Source organism: Erpetoichthys calabaricus, chromosome 8 (assembly GCF_900747795.2).
Source record: "Erpetoichthys calabaricus chromosome 8, fErpCal1.3, whole genome shotgun sequence".
In the NCBI taxonomy this organism is placed as follows: domain Eukaryota; kingdom Metazoa; phylum Chordata; class Cladistia; order Polypteriformes; family Polypteridae; genus Erpetoichthys; species Erpetoichthys calabaricus.
Window position 1 is genome coordinate 37,987,855 of NC_041401.2, and position 19,982 is coordinate 38,007,836.

Below are 19,982 nucleotides of genomic sequence, written 5' to 3' on the forward strand. Positions count from 1 at the left end.
TAGACTCCAACCTGCACCCACCCCAGCAACCCTGGTTTGGATAGATAGATAGATAGATAGATAGATAGATAGATAGATAGATAGATAGATAGATAGATAGATAGATAGATAGATAGATAGATAGATAGATAGATACTTTATTAATCCCATTAAGTGAGTAGAAAAAGGACATGACTTACTGGATGTTCATTTAAATATGCTGGTTGCTTTTTACTGTTAACATATCTCTATTTCTCTGTCCTTATATATTTGTTAATGTTTTCATATCCTATTCAGGGCAACAGCATTGGTCAGTAACTGACCCCTAGATATGGCAACAATCCATCATAGGATTATAGATACTTGTTAAAGATAAGCCAATAAACTTCAGTAAACAGTAGAAAAACATGACGAAATCCCTCAAACATTCCACTGCAATAAGCCCTCTCATGGTGTAAGAGCCTTAGCACAATACTCTGTACAAAAAGCTCATTCAGCACAAGGATTGACTGCATACTGTGAACTCACATAAGCCCTACAATGCCAAAATTCAGACTCAGGCTAAAGATTCATTGCTTATGCACTCTTTTGTCCTAGTTGGGTTGTGAAAGTTTAACTTCTCCATTTGATTTTTTACATGTCCTCCATTCTGATATGCTGGGCAAAATGTGCATTAATACCTAAATGGTGCTGTCCTTAAATGCTATGGGTGGTCAGTGACTTTTTCTGTTTATATTAATTATTTAGTTTAACTTAACTTTAAGTTCAAGTTTACAAAAATTCACTCCCTGTTAAGAAAAACCCTAGATGAGGCATTTCTAAAATGGCCACTAGAGGGCGCACAAAATCCATGTTTGGCTACTACATCAAAACAAAACTGAAATGTACTGCAAGACTCCAAAATACAAAGTTAACATCATAATAACACAGTCTACTATTAGATTAACAGCTCCACACACACATATATATATATATATATATATATATATATATATATATATATATATATATATATATATACTCTGTATGTATATTTCAATATAATAATAATAATTCATTACATTTATATAGCGCTTTTCTCAGTACTCAAAGCACTATCCTCACAGGGAGGAACCTGGAAGTGAACCCACAGTCTCCTTACTGCAAAGCAGCAGCACTACCACTGCACCACCTGTGATATGGTAGCATGATAACACAGGAGTTACTGTCTCGCAGATACAACATCCTGCATTCACTCCTGCTGCCCGGTCATTGACCTGGTCGTGAACGCACATTTTTCAGGTTTCTGCTTGGGTTTTTCTCTCAGCATACATCCTTAAAAATTAGGTTGTGTTAACTGCTGGCTCTAAACTTGTCCCAATGTAAGTGTGTGTGTGAATTGGCATTGTAGTGAACTGGCATCCTGTACAAAGCTTTTTTCTAACTTGTGCCCACTGCTCTCAAAATAGGCTTTGGCTCTCTCTGTGACCCTCAATTGGATTAAGCAGGTTTGATAACAATTGTGTGTGTGTTTACTCAGACATCACTAAAAATAAGCCCTCCTACTGTCTAAAAGTTATTTTAAGTTATGTACTATATATATAAATATATGTATATATATATATATACATACACAGAATATAAAAGTTGATAAACCGCACAGATGGACTAAGCAATTTGCTCAGAATGACACACTGACTCAAAGGTGGAATATGACATGAGCTGGCAGCCTGGTTATTTAAAGTCTTAATATCGTTGTCAATACACCACATTTCATATATTTACAGAAGTCATCTGTTTTGTTTATTCAACTTACAATTATATATCGAGCACATCTGTCTTGTTTAAAATTGTCCAAAATGTTTCCAGGGCAAGATCCTGTGAACGTTGTAATCAAGTTCCAGCCTCACTGGGTCACGTTTTGGGCCTGCACCAAATTAACATCATTCAAAATTTTTAAGTGCCTTTCAGACAGCCTTGGTGTCACAATCCCTCCTAATCCACTAACAGCTGTGTTTGGTGGGCTCACAGAGGGGCTTAAAGTGGAGAAGGACAAACAAACTGTGATTGCCTTCACTACACTATTGGCATGCAGACTTATCTTGTTCAATTGGAAGAATCCTAACTCACAAAACTCTTTTAAGTCAGTGGGTAACTGATGTTATATATTATCTAAAATTGGAAAAATTCAGATTCTCACTTTGCAGAACTTTTTCAAAACTTGGCAGGATCTAATCAATAATATTTTACAATAAGCATTTAAATTGAGGAAGCAGATTCTCTTCCCTCTTTTTTATTCTATTTTTTTGATTCATTTATTTATTTTCATATTTTTACTATTATTAAAGTTTTACTCTGCTGGCCTAGCTCTCTTTCTCATGGGTGGGCATTGATTTGTTTCAAACCAGTTTTGTTCAACTTGACTTGCTTGTATGGAATGTTATTTGATTTTAATAAAATTAATAAAATGTTAAAAAAAAAAAAAAAATGAAGTAATCTGTTTTGTAACAGGGGTTGATAAAAACCTATTCTTATAGTGATGTGTGTGAAACGTACTACATACAGTATTTCAAAAAAAGCATTTTTGTTTTTAAATTCTTTTTGATATATTAAGAGTTATTCTCACACTGTAATGACCATCATTGAAATCGAAGTAACGCAAAACCCTACAAATACACTGCACACAGTCCTTTTTAATGCTAAAAGCAAGAAATGAGCAGCAGAACGCAGCTTACAGCATACCACGTGGTTCATGTCCAGTGGTATACGTGCCATCTAAAAAACTCGCCACATATATACAGGACCACTGTAATGCAGTCAGAAGAAAGGACCCACAGTCTCTGAGTTACACAAATACAATGTGACCGGACAGACATTTAAATGGGACTCGGGGCAAGTGAAATTCAAGGCTAATACTAAAAGTGGCAGAGAACTGGCTCAAGCGTGGGGCTATCCAATGAAATGCCACTAACAGCCATTTGGACATGAACCCAGCATGTGCAGGCGTGAAAGAAGAACATGCAAATGGTAAATAAGATTTTATGAGCAACACCCTCCAAACCCCACTTCATCAAACCCTCCCCCCCAAACATCTACCTACCCCCCCCCCTCCTTATTTGCTATATATTGTCTTGTATTCCTGTAAGTCTAATTGAAAGTTTAGGAATTAAAAAAAACAAACTATTTTAAGATACGTGATTCATTTGCTCCCTATGTGGATTTCCAGCTACAAGTATGCAAACTGTATCACAGAAATTCGCCTCCACACTTTAAAGCACACATCATTTATGTATTAATTCATTTTATTTAAAAACACCATCAATCACCCTGTTAAGCTATGAGAGGTAGTCAGAGCACTTAGAGAAAACACTTGCTGACCAAGGTGACACATGTAAAGTCTACACAGACGGGCGCTGACCCCAGGACTCGGGAGCTATAAATTAGCAACATTTGGCACGCTTTTGGTACACTGGTAATAATACAGTTACATTTGACACATTTTAACTGAGCTAAAGAATTAATGTGGCACACCTAACAGTTTAACACCATAGAGTACTACAGGGAGGAATGAGGATTTACAGAGATGTGCTGTTCTCGAGTATCTAAATAAATACACATGACTGTGCAGGAACAGAGCCATGAAAATGAAAGCAACTTGACCATTGAAATTTTAACATTGAACTGTGCAAGCCAGGCACCTCTGCAACTTGTAGCTTCATCCCTTTATACAAAGCAAAAGAAACTGAAAGGTTTAACAAATCATAAAAGCAAAAGCCTCAAAACAAAAATAAGAGTGGAGCGCTAAGTTGAGGGGACCATACCTGCTGCAGCCTTCTCAACATAATGAAGCTCGTTGTAGAAGACGGTGACCAACGGATACTTGTCCTTGACCACATTGGCAATGTAGTGCAACAGAGTTTGTTTTCTGTCTGTGGACTTGGTGTCCAGGAGCTTTGGGAACAGAAACAGCAAATCCAAGTTAGAGAAGCCGGCATGCATTAAAAAAAAAAAAGAGCTTAAAATACAGTTAATTCTCAAAAACCTACATGACTTTTTTCAGTTTGTGCCCACCCACGAGACACTGTTGACAGCCAGTGGTCAGACAGTGAATTCTGCAGTGAAGGTGCATGAGACTATGGGAGACCATGTAGGTGAACCTACGGCTTAAAAGAGGAAATGCCAGCCAACATGGCAGCTCCACTTTAAGGCCAGCAGTCTTGCTTCTCGTATTTCTGTGTGGATGAGGCCTCCAGTACTGAGCCTCTTTCTTTGCTTTTTAATAGTACACTACTAGGCTTAGTAGTGTCCAAGTGGTGGCAATGCCAGGCCATCTACATTTAGCTCCCTGGCATTATTTGTCATGCCATGCACGGAAGATTCTGAGGTGACAAAACCAGCAGACAAGCTGGGCTGTGAAGACTAAGGTAATAAAACAGTGCTTCACTAAATGAAAATAAAATAAAATATCTGCCATACTACACCCTTTGGTACAATCATCCAACACATGATCATAATTGTGTTTGTTTAAATTGTATCAACTATTTTTCTCTTGAGTGGATCTCAATGATAGGTGTATAAGCATATGGAATGTAATTGTAGCCATTTTGTTCCAAACACACATAAAGTTTTAGGTCCTTAAATAAACACAGCAGATTTAAAAATGGCATTACCAGATCCAAGCTCTGCAATTTAAAGCCGTACACAGCTCCCCTTTTGCTGCTGTTCATGTAGTTCCCAAGCGCCAAGATAATCTGCAACGAGACAGTGAGGCAGGCCATTACACAAGCATATTCACAAAATTCAACTGATGTCTTAGAGGTACACCTGAAAAAATATCTGCTTGGCATTTCCCAGATGCCCATGGTGAACACATTAAAAACTCCATCAAAAGCAGTATGGGAGTTATTAACTTCAGAAAGTACACACTCTGCTGAGACCAGGCCAGGAGCCGCAATGATGTACTGAATACCCCGAGTTTGACTTCCGAACAAGGTGCCTTCTGTCTGCACCTTCTACCTGTGTTTAAATGGGCTTTCTCTATGAGACTTTGGCTCACTATTCTCATGCTCTCCACCTGGTTTAGACTTAGTGCTTCGATTTGTAATAATTTGTATTTTACTCTCTGTTTTCAAAGTTTAAACTATGCTGATAAAAAAGGTGGAGACTACAAAAAGAAATAAATTAGAAAATGACCTAAACAAAAATAATACACTAAATAGCAGCCAGCATGGGGTTTATGAAAGGAAGGTCCTGCCAAACCAATCTTTTAAAGTTTTTTGAAGAAGAAACCGGAATAGTGAACAAAAACAAAGCATAAGATTTATCTAGACTTTCAAAAAGCCTTTGATACTGTCACACCCCAAATCTGAACTGAGAACTTACAAAACTGGATCTCTAGATGGTTAAAAGGCAGGAGACAAAAAGTACAGATAAGAGGGGCAAGGTCCCAGTGAAGACCCTCCTCAGGGGCCTCTTCTTCGATTGTTAATTTTTCTGATTTACATTAATGACATACACTTTGGCATTTTAGCAAACTTGAGAAGTTCACAGATTAGACTAAAATCAGTGCAATAGCCGACACAGAGGAGGCAGCAAAAGCAATCCAGAAAGACTTGGCAAGCTTCAGAAGTGTGGGACCACCTGGAAAATGCAGTTTAAAGTAGCAAAGTGCCAAGTGCCACACGTGGGCAAAAGGAGCATCAATTATAAATACAAGATGGGAGACACAGGAAGCTACCTCTAAAAAGGAACGTAGGAGATAATGTTGACGCAACATTTTCATCATCTACTCAATGTGCAGAAGCAATTAAAAAGGCAAATAAAATGATAAGGTATATCACATAAACTGTTACTGATATAAATCGAGAGATGGATGTTATGCTCAGACTATACAGTACTGGGTGCAGTTCTGGTCACCACACTACAACAAAGACATAGCAGCACTTGAAGCTGTGCAGAGGAGAACAACCAGGTGCATCATGGAACTTAAGGATTTGTCTTACTCCAAGAGACTCTGAGAATTAAACCTGTTTGGTCTCGAGGTGAGGTGACTGCATGGGACCTAATCAGGCCATCAAGCAACATTCATTCATCTTAAGGGTGAATCACATACTCAAAGACATCGGTGGAAATTAAGGAGAAGTACATTCAAGACTGAAGCCAGAAAGCTCTTCTTTACACAAAGAGTTGTGAGACTCTGGAACAAACTACAGTGACATGGAGTTGAAGCAGAAGCGTTGGCAACCTTTAAGAAGAATCTGGACGAGATGCTAGGACAGCTTAACTATCAGCTAAACAAATAGGCTTGACGGGCTGAATGATCTCCTCTTGTTTGTCAAATGTGTTAGAGATGTTCTTAGGTCCTAAAAATGAAGTTAATGTACTTGTAACATTATAGGAAATGGTTGAAATTCATTACATTTCCAAACAAGGTAAATACTTGCTTTGTTCAGAAGCTCATGAGAGGTCAAACAAGGCAATGTCTTTCACAGCTGGTTTTTCAGACAGGGATTTATAAGCAAATCACAAAAGGGAAACCCAATAGGTTCATTATGTACAGATAACATGTCTTACTTTGGAAATTAATTATATTAATCAATTATAGAACGGTTACTGCCTACAATCGAAAATCTAAACAGATCAAAAGATGACAGTGTTTTTAATAGCAAAAATAAATAAACAAAAATGTGGCAGTATTTGATTTACAAAAATAATCTCAGCTACACAAAGATATACAGTGTGTGTTTAAAAGGCATGAAAGATGGATTTAATGGGGTATGTAATGCACGTGCGAGTAGGATGACGTTGTATGGACCAAGTGAAGGTAATTCCACTCCAGGCCAGGGGGTGGCGGGGTGCACTAAATCTTCTCCTGTTATCTCTACAGACCAGCCGCAGGAAAACCCATCTGACTCAACCTTGAAGACGTCATTTCCGGTTCTGGTGCCCTGACTGATGTCACATCCGGTTCCAGCGCCTTGACTGATGTCAGAAGACGGTCACGTCTGGTTCCCCTACATTACTTCCAGTCTGACCATTTAAAACTGCCATCTTTGCAACTCGACTTCAGTTCTGTTTTGGACTCAGTCTTGTGAACATCTCTGTTCCTTTCAAAACCTTTTGTAGCCAGGGATAATATATGGGTGGCTGCCCCAAACCTTTTTAAGTGTGTCAAGTCTGATTATTTTACAGGTACAAGTGCTGATGTACATACTTTTTATATAAAACAAAAAAAAATTGGGGGTTTTGGGCACTGACACCTGGTAAGTTGATGCCAAAACCGCGCCACTGCCATTGAATGCACCCTAAGATGGACTGGCATCCCATGAAGGAATTCTTTCAGACCCCGCACCAAACTCTGCCGTGACAGGCCTCAGCTTTCCAAGATTTCATACATAAACAAGGATGAGCATTTCTGGATACTCCCAGTGAAATTCCCAACAAAAGCCATAATGGTTATTTTTTGAATGAACTGCTCATCATAAACTTGTCCTCGTCAGTCAGGTTCTCCCAAAGCTTTCTTTCTTTTTCATTCACATTCATGAATTAACATGGCCTTTGATTAATACATTAAAAAAAGGAAAAACACAAACCTGAATTATTGTTAGGTAGACTAAAAATTAACTACAGCCACTAGGGAGGAGGTGTTGTTCCTCTTGCAAAAACAGTTAGTTATTAATTGCCACACATGATATTAAATAATTATTCAAAAAAAAAAAAAAAAAGTCAGAATGAAAACATGGCAGCCTTGTGACTATCTGAGCACAACTTAGTTTCTGGGGTCCTGACTAGACCCTTACAATGCCTTGGTGTTTTACTTTACAGTTACGCTGCCTGACAAACCAGAACAGGGAGACAGTTGACCCACCTCAAGTATTTTTTTCAGTTTTTGGGAGGACTTTATGGACACAGACGCTGCAATTATTGCATGGAGTTGCTGTGAAGACAAAAAACAAAAATATTACAATTTGGTAAAAGCTTTGTAAGACATCAGTGCATGCACGTTTGTTTTAATTTATAACATAAAGACTTTGTCCCACTGTTTGGTGATTCTAAATCGGCCCTGTCTGTGGGTGTGAGCAGGCCATTAGCCCCATCTGATGCTGGTTTCTGCCAGAATACCCCAATGATGCTGAACTGAATTATTCTGGATTGAAAATGTTAAGTTATGGAAATTTGTATTGCTGTCCGCATACTGATTTGGGAAAATTTTACACCGGATGCCCTTCCTTGACATAACCCTCCCCATTTATCTGGGCTTGGGACCGTCACGAAGAAACACACTGGTTTGTGCATCGGGATCAACAGTACAGTAGAGTAACGGGATTGTGGAAGAGAAGTGAAAAAGAGAGTGCAGGCAGGGTGGAATGGGTGGAGAAGAATGTCAGGAGTGATTTGTGACAGACGGGTAACAGCAAGAGTGAAAGGAACGGTCTATAGGACGGTAGTGAGACCAGCTATGTTATATGGGCAGGAGACGGTGGCACTGACCAGAAAGCAGGAGACAGAGCTGGAGGTGGCAGAGTTAAAGATGCTAAGATTTGCATTGGGTGTGATGAGGATGGACAGGTTTAGAAATGAGTACATTAAAGGCTCAGCTCAGGTTGGACGGTTGGGAGACAAAGTCAGAGAGGCGAGATTGTGTTGGTTTGGACATGTGCAGAGGAGAGATGCTAAGTACATTGGGAGAAGGATGGTAAGGATAGAGCTTCCAGGGAAGAAGAAAAGAGGAAGGCCTAAGAGAAGGCTTATGGATGTGGTGAGAGAGGACATACAGGTGATGGGTGTAACAGAACATGATAGAGAGAACAGAAAGATATGGAAGAAAATGATCTGCTGTGGTAACCCTAACGGGAGCAGCCGAAAGAAGAAGAAGACAAAGAAGACAAACAAGAGGAAGATGTTAAGTTATGACTGCCCAGTTGTCATGTTTAAAGGGCCAAAAGCCAAGTGCATTCATGTCAGCTGTGCCCACCAGAGGTACAGGGAGGTCTGCCAGTCTGAAGTGCCCCCATGTGGATGAACTTATCCAAGAGTCGATTCAGGGAGATTCCCCTAATTTCAAGGCCCACCTCATTTCTGTCACGTCCCCACATCTGTGAACAAGATATTGCTTACTTTTCTTTACTTAATGTGCTTGCTGTCCAAAAAAAGTAAGGAAATGTAATGTTAATAAGGCTGAGTGTCTTAATCTCACTCCTGGGACGTAGTCACCTGCACATGGAAATAGACAAATTCCAGAGCAAAAAAATATATCATTACTTACTGCAATAACCATGGCCAAAGGCAGCTAATTATTTGATTAAAATAGAAACATAATGTTCAACTTAAAAAGGAGGGGCAGCAAAATAATGAGTTTGGTGTCAGGCATGCAGTGCCATAATTAGTCATTGCCTTATATACTTCATTTACATCTGACAAGTTCTTCATCTTCTTTGACATACGTATGGAAACTGCAGTTTTCAAGTTCCAAATTTGTAAAAGTCAGTACAGCTTTGCAGTCGATGAGGAGCCTGAGCTGCAAGGGGAGGAGAAGGAGGAGGACAAAAGCGGTTGAACATTTCATACTTACAGGGGTGAGCATTTGGATGCTTTCAGTGAAGTTCCCAACAAAGGCCATAATGGTCATTTTTTGCATCAACCGCTCGATTTTGCTGAACTGCATCATAAACCTGTCCTCGTCAGTCAGGTTCTCCAAAGGCTTTCTCTCTTTTTCATACTGCCGAAGTACTTTCACTTCATTATCAGTGGGTAAGAATCTCATCAAACATTCAACAAAATCCACCGGCAATGTCCTTAGGTCAAACCTGCAGAACAGAAATGAACGAAATGCCTGTCATTTTGTATATCGTATGCTTGTGCGTGTTGTTTCTTACTTTGGAGATATATTTCCTTTGGTTTTGAATTTTTCCATCTTGTTAGATAATAGAATAAATCTCTCTATTTATCCAATCCCTCTATAATGAAATGCTTGTTTCTTTTTACTCTTAGTTTGGCTAGACCTCTGTGTTTTGATCAAACTCGCACTGTGCCCATAACCTATACACATTTCCCAAACTTTTCTGCTTATAAACTTCAACTAAACTTATTTGTGATGCAGCAAACACATTCTGCAGTCCAAATCCTTTCTGATTTTTTTTGTTATTTCTTCTTTTATTTGTTAAAAAAGGAAAGCAAACTTTCTCGAGGCAAACTAAATCAATTTTTATTTCTCATGAAAACAGGAAATTGAACCCATAAAATGAGACTTGAATGTCATTCGGGGATACAGATGGGCCGCAAGTACAAGCCAGACATCTTTCCCGAATGGCAGGACAGCCAATTGCAAGGATTAAGGCAGCCTGACTCTGGACTCTTGCCTGGTTTGGTTATTTTAGTCACACGTGCCATCACTCCCTGGTAAGTGCCCATTATTATCTCAGTTATAAAGTGTGTCATTTTATTTAGATGGTTAAGGTCAGCAGGAGACACTTCCATCTGCTAGGTGCTTACATGTAGTAGGTGGGCACTTTAATTTCCTTAGGGTGTAAAAGATATTAAAGAACCATGCAAACAATCAAGCCTTACCTCTTTAACGAAAAACACAAGCATTATTTCAATAGGATTCATATTTTCCCCACAATGACCAAAACATAAAATAATCAACAGCAATCTATGATTCTAGCCGTTCAGTTTTACTGCTTTCCCCATAATATGATACCTATAAATGGAAGGATGTCTGGAAGTGGCATCAGTAATTAAAAGACTACAGAAGATGATAAAACTTTAAATCACAAAATTCTATTTAAAGCAAAACAGAGTGCTCACACTGGTCATATTATATTATTTATGCCATGGTGCTAGTTTATCCTGCAGGCTGTAGATGAACACAAAAAAACAAAATGAGGATTAATAATTGCCTTTAGTGTAAGGCAGTTCATGTGAAACACTACAGTGGGAATCATGGTGCAGCGGGGTTAGCATTGCCACATTACAGATTCAGCATCCTGGGTTCAGATCCTGCTGCCAGATGTTGTCCATGTGGAGTTTGCATGTTCTTCCTTTGTCTGCATGGGCTGTCATCCCACACCCCCAAAGAACTGAAGGGGGAGTTAACTGGCGATTGCAAGTTTGCCACTGTGTGGATTGTGTGTGTGTGTCGGCCTGTGATGTATTTGTATCGAGTTCAGGGCTGGTTCATACCCTCGGGCTCATGTTATATCACATTGTGTTATGCTCACTAGTGAAACACAGAAACTGTGGATTATATTATGGCTGTTATATCAGCACAGATCTTCACTAGTCAAACTGTTCAAAGTTCCAATGGGTGGCACAAGTCTGTGGACAGAAAGCCAGTGCAAGTCACATATTGATTTGCACAGCTGGCATATTATCATGTATTTAATTTAGGTGTGTGTATGTATACAGTATATATGCTGCGGCTCGACGGCCAATAGGAATGCATGGTGGGCTGACTGCTTGACTGTCTTTGTGTACCTCCTGTCTTCATAAGTGTCGGTCCTCCCAGGCAAACGTTGCCATGGGTGCATCAGCTACACGAACGTGTTCAGCACCACAATCAGCTGGGGATCAATCAGCTGATGCCGGTACCTCACTTTTAGTTTCGATTTACATCTCCATCAAAAGTGGAGTCCGACAAATCAGAGTCCGATTCAACAATTGTTATCTCTCCACATGCCATTTTAGAAGCTGTTTGCTCTTCGCTACTCATGCACCCGTAGGGAATCAAGGCCAAATCAACAAAGCTAACTTTCCTTCTAGCAAAAGTGTATCGAAAAGTGCTGTAACAAGAAGATCACTGATCTCTATCGATCGCTAGCGAGACTGAGGCTTTCAAAATAATAATAAAAATAACAAAAGCTGTGTTAATGCACAATAAATTATTTTGTCTGCGTCAATTAATTAATGCATTGACGCGATAATAACGGGTCATCTTGCCCAGTCCTAATATATACAGTATATACACACACACTGAGAAAAGCGCTATATAAATGTAATGAATTATTATCTCTCTCTCTCTCTATTTATATATATTATATATAATGTGTCCCTGTCATAAGCTGCAGAAGATGCACATCTATTCACTATCTCAACTGAGATCCAACAGAATTAGGCACATAGGCTTCTTCTGTCAAAGACCACCCATTCATTATCTAACCCACTTAGTCTGGTTTAGTGTTTCAGAGGTGGACCCTGTGCCTGCCTTGGCAGCACCAGATACACGACAGGAATCTGCCCAGCCATAGATGTGGCACCAGTTTATCATGAGGTCCAATCACATAGCCACAATCATTCATCCAGGGTACATTTAGAGTCAGCAGTTATCTATGCTACTGTACACTACTGTATAACAGCTACTTTAATACTTCTCTGCAGGCATTATGCAATATATTTCTGGAAATTATAATACTTAGTGCAGAAATACACACATTTTCCTCGGGTGACAAAAAGCAAAAAACACCATATGCTGTCCAACAAATAGTTTTTACTACATGTAGGTGACACAATGAAAAACTATCACTTATCTAAAACTTATCTCTCTATTATAAAAAAAAAAATCTTGCAAGGAGACGAGATGTGATTGTCTCAGAGAGACACTTTCACATCCCGTGAGACGAGTCTTCATGCCAAGAGATGTAACCACGCCTGGGGCTGGAAGCCCAGTGAGACAAGAGCTTATGAAAAGAGATTTGGAGAAGTCCTGCCCACATAACCACGCACACGGTTCAATCATTTCTCAGTTGTTTGAATGCTATTGTCAGACACATTTCTTGTAGAGAGAAAGAAACAATATTCACTCACGGGCAGTGTGTGATATTGATGAAAAAGTAAAAGCGAAAAGAAATCAAATATATGGACATTGGTGATATGAGAAGTGCGCCACACAAGATGTAGATCATGCAGCACGGCAGCAAGCCAGCAGCTGATCGAGCAAAGAGGACATAAAAAAAAAAAAAACTATGTGTTTCCCATTGGTCACCATTTAAGAGGGGTTGTCAGAGGAGTAGCCGCGCCTCCTAGGGTTCGTTCAGCCCCCCCTCTTCACAACACGAGCGGCAGAGAAGTAAAGTGGCTGGTAAAATAAAAATATTAATTGTAAAAGCTATCTTGAAGAAGGACCACAAATTCTGCCAAATAAAATGGAATTGAGAGTCACCACACAAAATAAACAGGTCTAGGTAAGTAAAATCATAAAGAAGGAATTTGCTAAATTGTATAAATTTGAATCAAATTGCCATAAAGGAGAGAAGCAGTGGCTCATCACAGTGCACTGATTAGGGCTGCTGCCTCATATCGTCAGGATATACGCTTTGAATCCTGGCCTGGGCTCCGTCTTTGTGGGGTGAGTATCTTCTTGTCCTGTCTGTGTGGTTTTTCTTCAGTTTGTGTTGGTGTTCTTCCTACATTCCCAAAGAGCGTGTATTCACTAGTGACTTTCAACTGGTCCATATAAATGAGTGTGATTTTGTGACACAAGCTTGGTCTATGATGGACTTTCACAATACTTGGTTACTGCTTCGTACTCAAGGCTGCTAGGATAGGCCCCAGTCCACCATGGTCCTGAATTGAATTAAGTAGGGTGGAAAATGCATGGATAGATAGATTTAAAGCAAATAAGTCATTGCAAATTATAAATTAAATTTTATAATTTGCATTTTGTAATTCTGGGATAGGCAAAAATACTCAAGAGCAGTACAAGAAACCCTCATGTATGTCACAATGGGGTCCATTATGCATGGAGCTCACACTAGCTGTTTCTGGGAACTCCATAAGATGGCATCCAGTCTGTATTAATTACAGCTTTCTAACTTTGACTCCCTTTTATTTCGCTCTCTGTCTTTTTTGTGACTTACATTTGAATTGCTTTACATATCTCCTCTGATGTTTTCCCAGCTTTTCTAAGAGTGATGGCCAGATTCTTTGCTCGATTAGCTTCAAGGAGGGTCACTTTATTAGGTCCTTTCTGGGTGATTTTCTGTTTATTAGAAGTCAAGTCAATGGCTGGGCCTTGAGCTTTTGTCTTGAACATTTCTTCAAATTCGTCCACATTTAAATCCTAATGAAGGGAAAAGAATTTTTTTAATGAGTCTAATCTTTTCATATTATTCTTTTCAAAAGGCACATTATAAAGCAAATAAGAATAAACTATAACTCAATACAAGGTAACAGGTCATTTTAATTTAAACAGGTAAATCTCACGCAGTGGGCAGATGCTGGACTGCCAGTTTAATCCCCCTGACCGACCTTCTCTATGAGCCTGTTCTTCTTGGACATTATTGCATTTTGGGATTTCCTCTAGTTTGTTATTTCCTCACAATGGCTCTGTTTTACTCACAAGCACAATGTTTTCCCCCCAATTACTGTATTAATTTCTTTGAGCCTTTTTATGCCAGCTAAGGTTTTTTTAGATTAAGCAGTCAGCAAGTTCAAGTGGCTTAGGATTTCACTGAAAACTACAAGGCTGCTGACTTTCTATGTGACTTTGGCTAAATCTCTTTATGTATTGGAGGCTGCACTGCAAACATTAAGTGCTTTACACATACAGCTTGTGGGGGGGGGGGGCTCATTCACTGTGAAAGTCATCACATAAAGTAGATATAATTTAAGATATTTTAATTGAGAAAACCCAAAATGATGCAAACAATTTAATTATAAATCAGTTATTATTTTAAAATATAGGCGGTTCTCAGTATGAGATGCCCCCCATTTCATCATTTGCATGATTCTCCATTTTCAAAAAAGTTGGAAGTGTTTAAAATATAATAAAAACAGCATGCAATGATTTGCAAATCATGTAAACCCGATACTTTATTGAAAATTATACAAAGGCAACATTTCATAAGTAGAAACACAGAAATGTTATTTGAAAAATATATACTAATGTTGAATTTGATGCCAGCAACAGGTTTCAAAAATGTTGGGAGAGGGGCTTGTTTACCTCTGTGTTGCATCACCTCTTCTTTTAACAACACTCTGTAAACGTCTGGGGTCTAAGGTGACCCAGTCATGTGACTGACCTGATGCCAATTAACCTGTGTTGTGGTGTGAAATTGTACATATAAGTTGATAAATATTGTGTATGTCTTTATTTGTAACTTGGATAAAGCAATGTAATATTAGTGTTACCTTATTGATAAGAACAACAATGGTTTGATGGTTAAGAACCTCTATCCCCCCCTTTTAGGACTAAGTCTCTTTGTAATGTTATGACAGGGTTGAGGGAAGTGCCTCAAACCAGTTTGGCAAGTGATTCTCTGCAGGACTCCCTCAATCAACCCCCACAGGAAAGCCAGACTGCCTAGCTGGCAAGCCTCACCTTAACACTTGGTTTTGGGGGCAGCAGGTGTGAAGGTATTCTGTGCCCCATTGGTCTGAAGTATGGCTGTTTGGAATTGGCTTGTATCAGAAGCCTTTAAGTACTATGACACCCTATTGGCTGTAGGGGTTGGACAGAACATCTATACATTTGCTTGATTTACCTCACTCTCTCTTACCAAATGATGAAGGAGCATCTCACACACCATGAACTGAAAATGACAACACAATGAAGAGCACAGCTCGGCAGCCATATTGAGACAGGCATACGGCTGAAGAAAGCCGACCACAAATGATGCCTTAACTAAACTGACATTTTAAGTAACTAACAAGTCTGTGTGCCGCCTGAAACTACACATCAGCATGTACCAGGTTGTATGGTTGCCAGTATTCACTTGTACTTTGCATATTGTTATTATTTATGAATATTATCAATAATACATTATTTAAAGTGTAACTTAACTCCTGCTTGTCTTTTACTACACCTAATTGCCTAAGGTTATAAATGTAGAAGGGAAGGTGGGGAGATGTTATATGGTACAATACCTTATAAACAGTGGTAAGTCTGTGACATCTGAGACATTCTGACAAAGGCTACATATTAATAATACAAAAGGGGAAAGTACAGCAATATATTACACCATCAAGACAAAACAACCTCTTTAGTTATTTTTTAGCATTACAGAATTTTTTCAGTTTGTTTTGTTGCCCCATCCCAACTTTTTTGACTAGTGTTGCTGGCATCAAGTTCAAATCGAGCACATACTTTTCATAAAACAATAACATTCCTCAGTTTAAACATTTGATACATTGTTATTGGTTTGCAAATTATCATATTCAGTTTTTATTTACATTTTACAGAGTGTCCCAGCTTTTTTGGAAACAGGGCTGTACAATTATGATTACTTTCTACAAAATTCATCACTGAATTTTAAAAAGAATGGAAATGGAAAGGCCACATTAAACAGCACAATATAAATAAACAAAAACTATATGTAGGGATTAAATGTTAATAATAAAAGGGAAAAGTGCTGAATGGGGTTTTGTAAAACTGTGCAGTGCAAAAAAATAGAATTAGTCAAAACAAATTGAACAAATTGCACATATCGAATGCTGCTTGTAAGTGAGGCCTTTACGTGTAGACTTCCACATTTGTTTGCACTACTTCAGTTAGTTATCGACAAAATGCAAGTCCTGATTACTTCTCCTCCAATCCACATACAGTCTAACAATAAGCCTCCAGGTATAATAAGTAAAAGTGTTTTTCTCAAGAATAAGAAAGTTTATTTTTTGCTGTCATAAAATAACTCCCATGTATACGTTTTTTAAAAATATTAATTTACTAGTTCTTTTTTAATACATTACTTTTTAACTTTCAGTTAAAAAATTGCATTAAGGTGAAAATTAGCATTGCTTTAGTGATCAAAACAACATTTTGACTTGTTTCAGCACGTGACATTTTGTTGTCCTTATTCATTCTCTCTGTATTGTCTTCAATCATGAATACCAGAAGAGTGACTGAAGACTACGTAAAACAACAGCAGTGTAAGAGCTGCTTAGACAAACTGCCATGCTACATTTCGATGATACGGAAGGCACTTACCTCCAGGATTCGTTCATCGTCAATCTCATTGAAGACTGTTCCATTTATCTGGTTTGGTTTTAAGGCCACCCAGTTAAAGACTGGCATGCGGAACTTTGTCTTGATTGGCTTTTTAATTTTTACCGCTACAGAAGAACAAAACCAAGAAAAAATGTTACTTGCCAAGATTCTAAATTATTTATAATGGTAGTAAAAACATCGACATGGTGAGAGATGGAAGAAGATTCTCAGTTTTCTTAATGAAGGATTTGAAGTTAGATGAGACAGAGACAAACCATTGCCAAGCATTTAATATGTTTAATCTTTAATTTGTGACTAAACAACAAATAGAATGCAGGTGAATCAGTTTTAATTTGTACTAAGCTTTATCAGGAAACCATAAGCTAAAATGTTCTCATTTTGTTCTGTAGGACGGAGCATGCATCCCAGATGCCACTGGCTGGTGATGTTAATGCCTTTGCAGTCACATGATGCTCCTTTGAGCTCACACTGCTAGTTAGGCCTGCTTATGATAATCACACACTAAAGCACTTTTACAGTTCTGCTTTAATTCAAGCTAGGCTTTGCTTCACCTGTTGTGCCTATGAACCTGGTGTGGCAGACAGAATTGTGTGGAGGAATTGTCTGCAGAGAACCGGTGAGGTGGTTAAAAGACAGCATTTGTGCAGTATCTCCCCGCAGTTCTCCTGTTTTTACTTCACAGGTCGAAACCACGGCCCAGCCATCACAGACAGCTCCTTCTGGAGAAGAACAACCCTCGCGGGACTGGATGTTTCGCCCCACAGTGCTCAGCTGAGGGAGGGGCACTGTGGCGGATGGCCGGCTGCTCAACCGTGATGTCCGTAGAGGAGAAAGATGTGGGAAAGCAGCTTCTGAAGGACACTACGTCCCCCAGGATGACAGATGGAGATGACCCTGCAACATAACAGTACCCCAGATTCCCGCAGGGCACCATGGGATTTGGAGTTCGGCTTCACAGCCCTGCTGGGTACCGTGGGTGCCGCCAGGAGATGCTGCAGGGAGACCTGAGAATCTTTATTTTCCGTATAGCCTGGAAGTACTCCCAAGTCACGGGAATGGAAACACAGAAGTACTTCCAGGCTGTAGAAAAATACTATTCTCCTTCTGACCCGGACTATAAAAAGGACTGGTGGAGACCCAGCAAGCAAGCCGGAATTGGGAAGTAGTGGACAGAGCTTGCTGGGAGGTGTGGAGGAGAGATTTGCGTGTAGTATTATTATTGTTATTGTGTTGCCTGTTTATGGTGGTGGAGGTGCTTCAGGGCACTATTACAAGAAGAAAAGTCTAAACAACTTCTTGGTGATTTTACCCTGTGTTCTGTCTGTTGGGTCGAAAGAGGCAACAGCGACCTCTAGTGTCTTACACTGGATTTGTTGAATTGTTTTGAATTTGCTCTTATTACTCTTTGAATCAATCAATCTGTGTGCTGACCTTTAATCACTTGTATTATTATAGCATGTTTCTGTTCATTGGCTCTTATGTTTGAACTTGCATTATGTCTATCTTTCAGTAACATTTCGCTATGCTGGCACAAGACCCCATTTCTAAGTATGACTACACACCCAATAGGCAGCTAACTACTAAATGCTCAGAGCGGGTGAACATCCAACTGTAATGTCACCACAATAAGGTGAACACAGACTGAGCGCTGGTGTTCTTATATTTTGTAATGTAAAAAAGTCAAAGGCAAATGAGATTAATACTGTTATCATACTCAATTCAATAATTTACAAGGATGGTTTATTAACAGCACACTACAGCAAAAAAATATATATTAAGCTAATCAGATATGTTCAGATCTCATTCTCTGCCACAGAACATGACCACACAATGGAAATAGGAAAATACATTCCTTTCACTGCCTAAAGTGCCGCTGTAAGAATGTCACAAATTATGTGAAGGAAATAAGCATTTCTTGAAGGCCAACAGTTAATTTAAAGGCCAAATTAATCCAAATATGAAAGGTCATGGATATAATTTCAGTGTGCTCAGCCATTTAACTAAGTATGGAGTTTATTAATTTCTCCTCATAAGAAAGTGCTGGGGCTGAAGTTTGAAAGGCTCCTCAATACGATGCATTAGAAGATAACCGACATACAATGGCGGCGTGCACAGATGCTGCGGCTTTGTGCTCCCCGAATAGGTGCTCTTTTCTGCTTTTATCGTTCTTAATATTGACTTTCATCGTTTTACACACGGAAGCGAGCATCCACTACAGTCGTCAAAAGCTTCTACAGATCGGCTCTAATAGCAAAGATAATTATTATAACACAGAAGCAATACCACAGGAGATTCTCAGATCACCGGGACTTACGTTGACTCCTACAATTGGAAGATGATGACGCAGACGGCGCAGGGAGAGGAAGCAAAAAAGAGGCAAGCGAGCAGGATTACTAGCTAGGCTAACGGCTGCTCCGCATAAAACCCCTCTTCCTAGTGTTCTTTTTGCGAATACTAGATCACTCACCAATAAAATGGACGAGCTCCGACTGGATATTTCCACACATAAAACTACAAGGGACTGTTGCCTTTTGATTTTTTCGGAGACGTGGCTGGATTCCACCATACCGGACACAGCAGTTGAACTTGCAGGTTGCACGCTCCATCGAGCCGATCGAACCCCCGATTCCGGTAAGAAAACAGGTGGAGGACTGTGTGTCTATACTAATAATGCTTGGTGCACTAATATAACTACAATCAACAAGTTTTGTTGTCCGGATGTGGAATATCTGATGCTAAGATGCCGACCGTTTTACCTACTGAGAGGACATACCGTCGTTATTGTTACGGCAGTATACATACCTCCTCAGGCTAATGTTAAGTCAGCGCTTGAAAACTTGTTTGACGTTATCAGTAAACAACAGAACTCGCACCCTGATGCAGTTTTTATCATTGCTGGGGATTTTAATCCAGCGAATCTTAAGGATGTATTCCCCAGATTTTATCAGCATGTACATTGTAAAACAAGAGGGGAAAATACCTTAGACCACGTCTATACAAACATAAAAGACGCCTATAAGGTCATTCCACGCCCCCACCTCGGCCAGTCTGATCATTTCTCTTTGTTTCTTGTTCCAGCCCTTAT

The 19,982-nt window shown here is 39.3% G+C and overlaps 1 protein-coding gene across 7 annotated transcripts in view; it reads right to left on the minus strand.

The window, feature by feature from the left end:
• The window catches only part of fmnl2a (formin-like 2a), a 363,272-nt gene that overhangs the window by 19,992 nt on the left and 323,298 nt on the right, over nucleotides 1–19,982 (minus strand). For all 7 annotated transcript variants that reach the window (XM_028806468.2, XM_028806470.2, XM_028806471.2 and 4 more), the window contains 6 exons: nucleotides 16,877–17,001; nucleotides 13,812–14,014; nucleotides 9,530–9,764; nucleotides 7,826–7,894; nucleotides 4,629–4,709; nucleotides 3,780–3,909 (listed from right to left, as the gene is read on the minus strand). In XM_028806468.2, coding sequence (XP_028662301.1) covers nucleotides 3,780–3,909; nucleotides 4,629–4,709; nucleotides 7,826–7,894; nucleotides 9,530–9,764; nucleotides 13,812–14,014; nucleotides 16,877–17,001 — 843 coding nt within the window. The remainder of the gene's footprint in view (nucleotides 1–3,779; nucleotides 3,910–4,628; nucleotides 4,710–7,825; nucleotides 7,895–9,529; nucleotides 9,765–13,811; nucleotides 14,015–16,876; nucleotides 17,002–19,982) is intronic.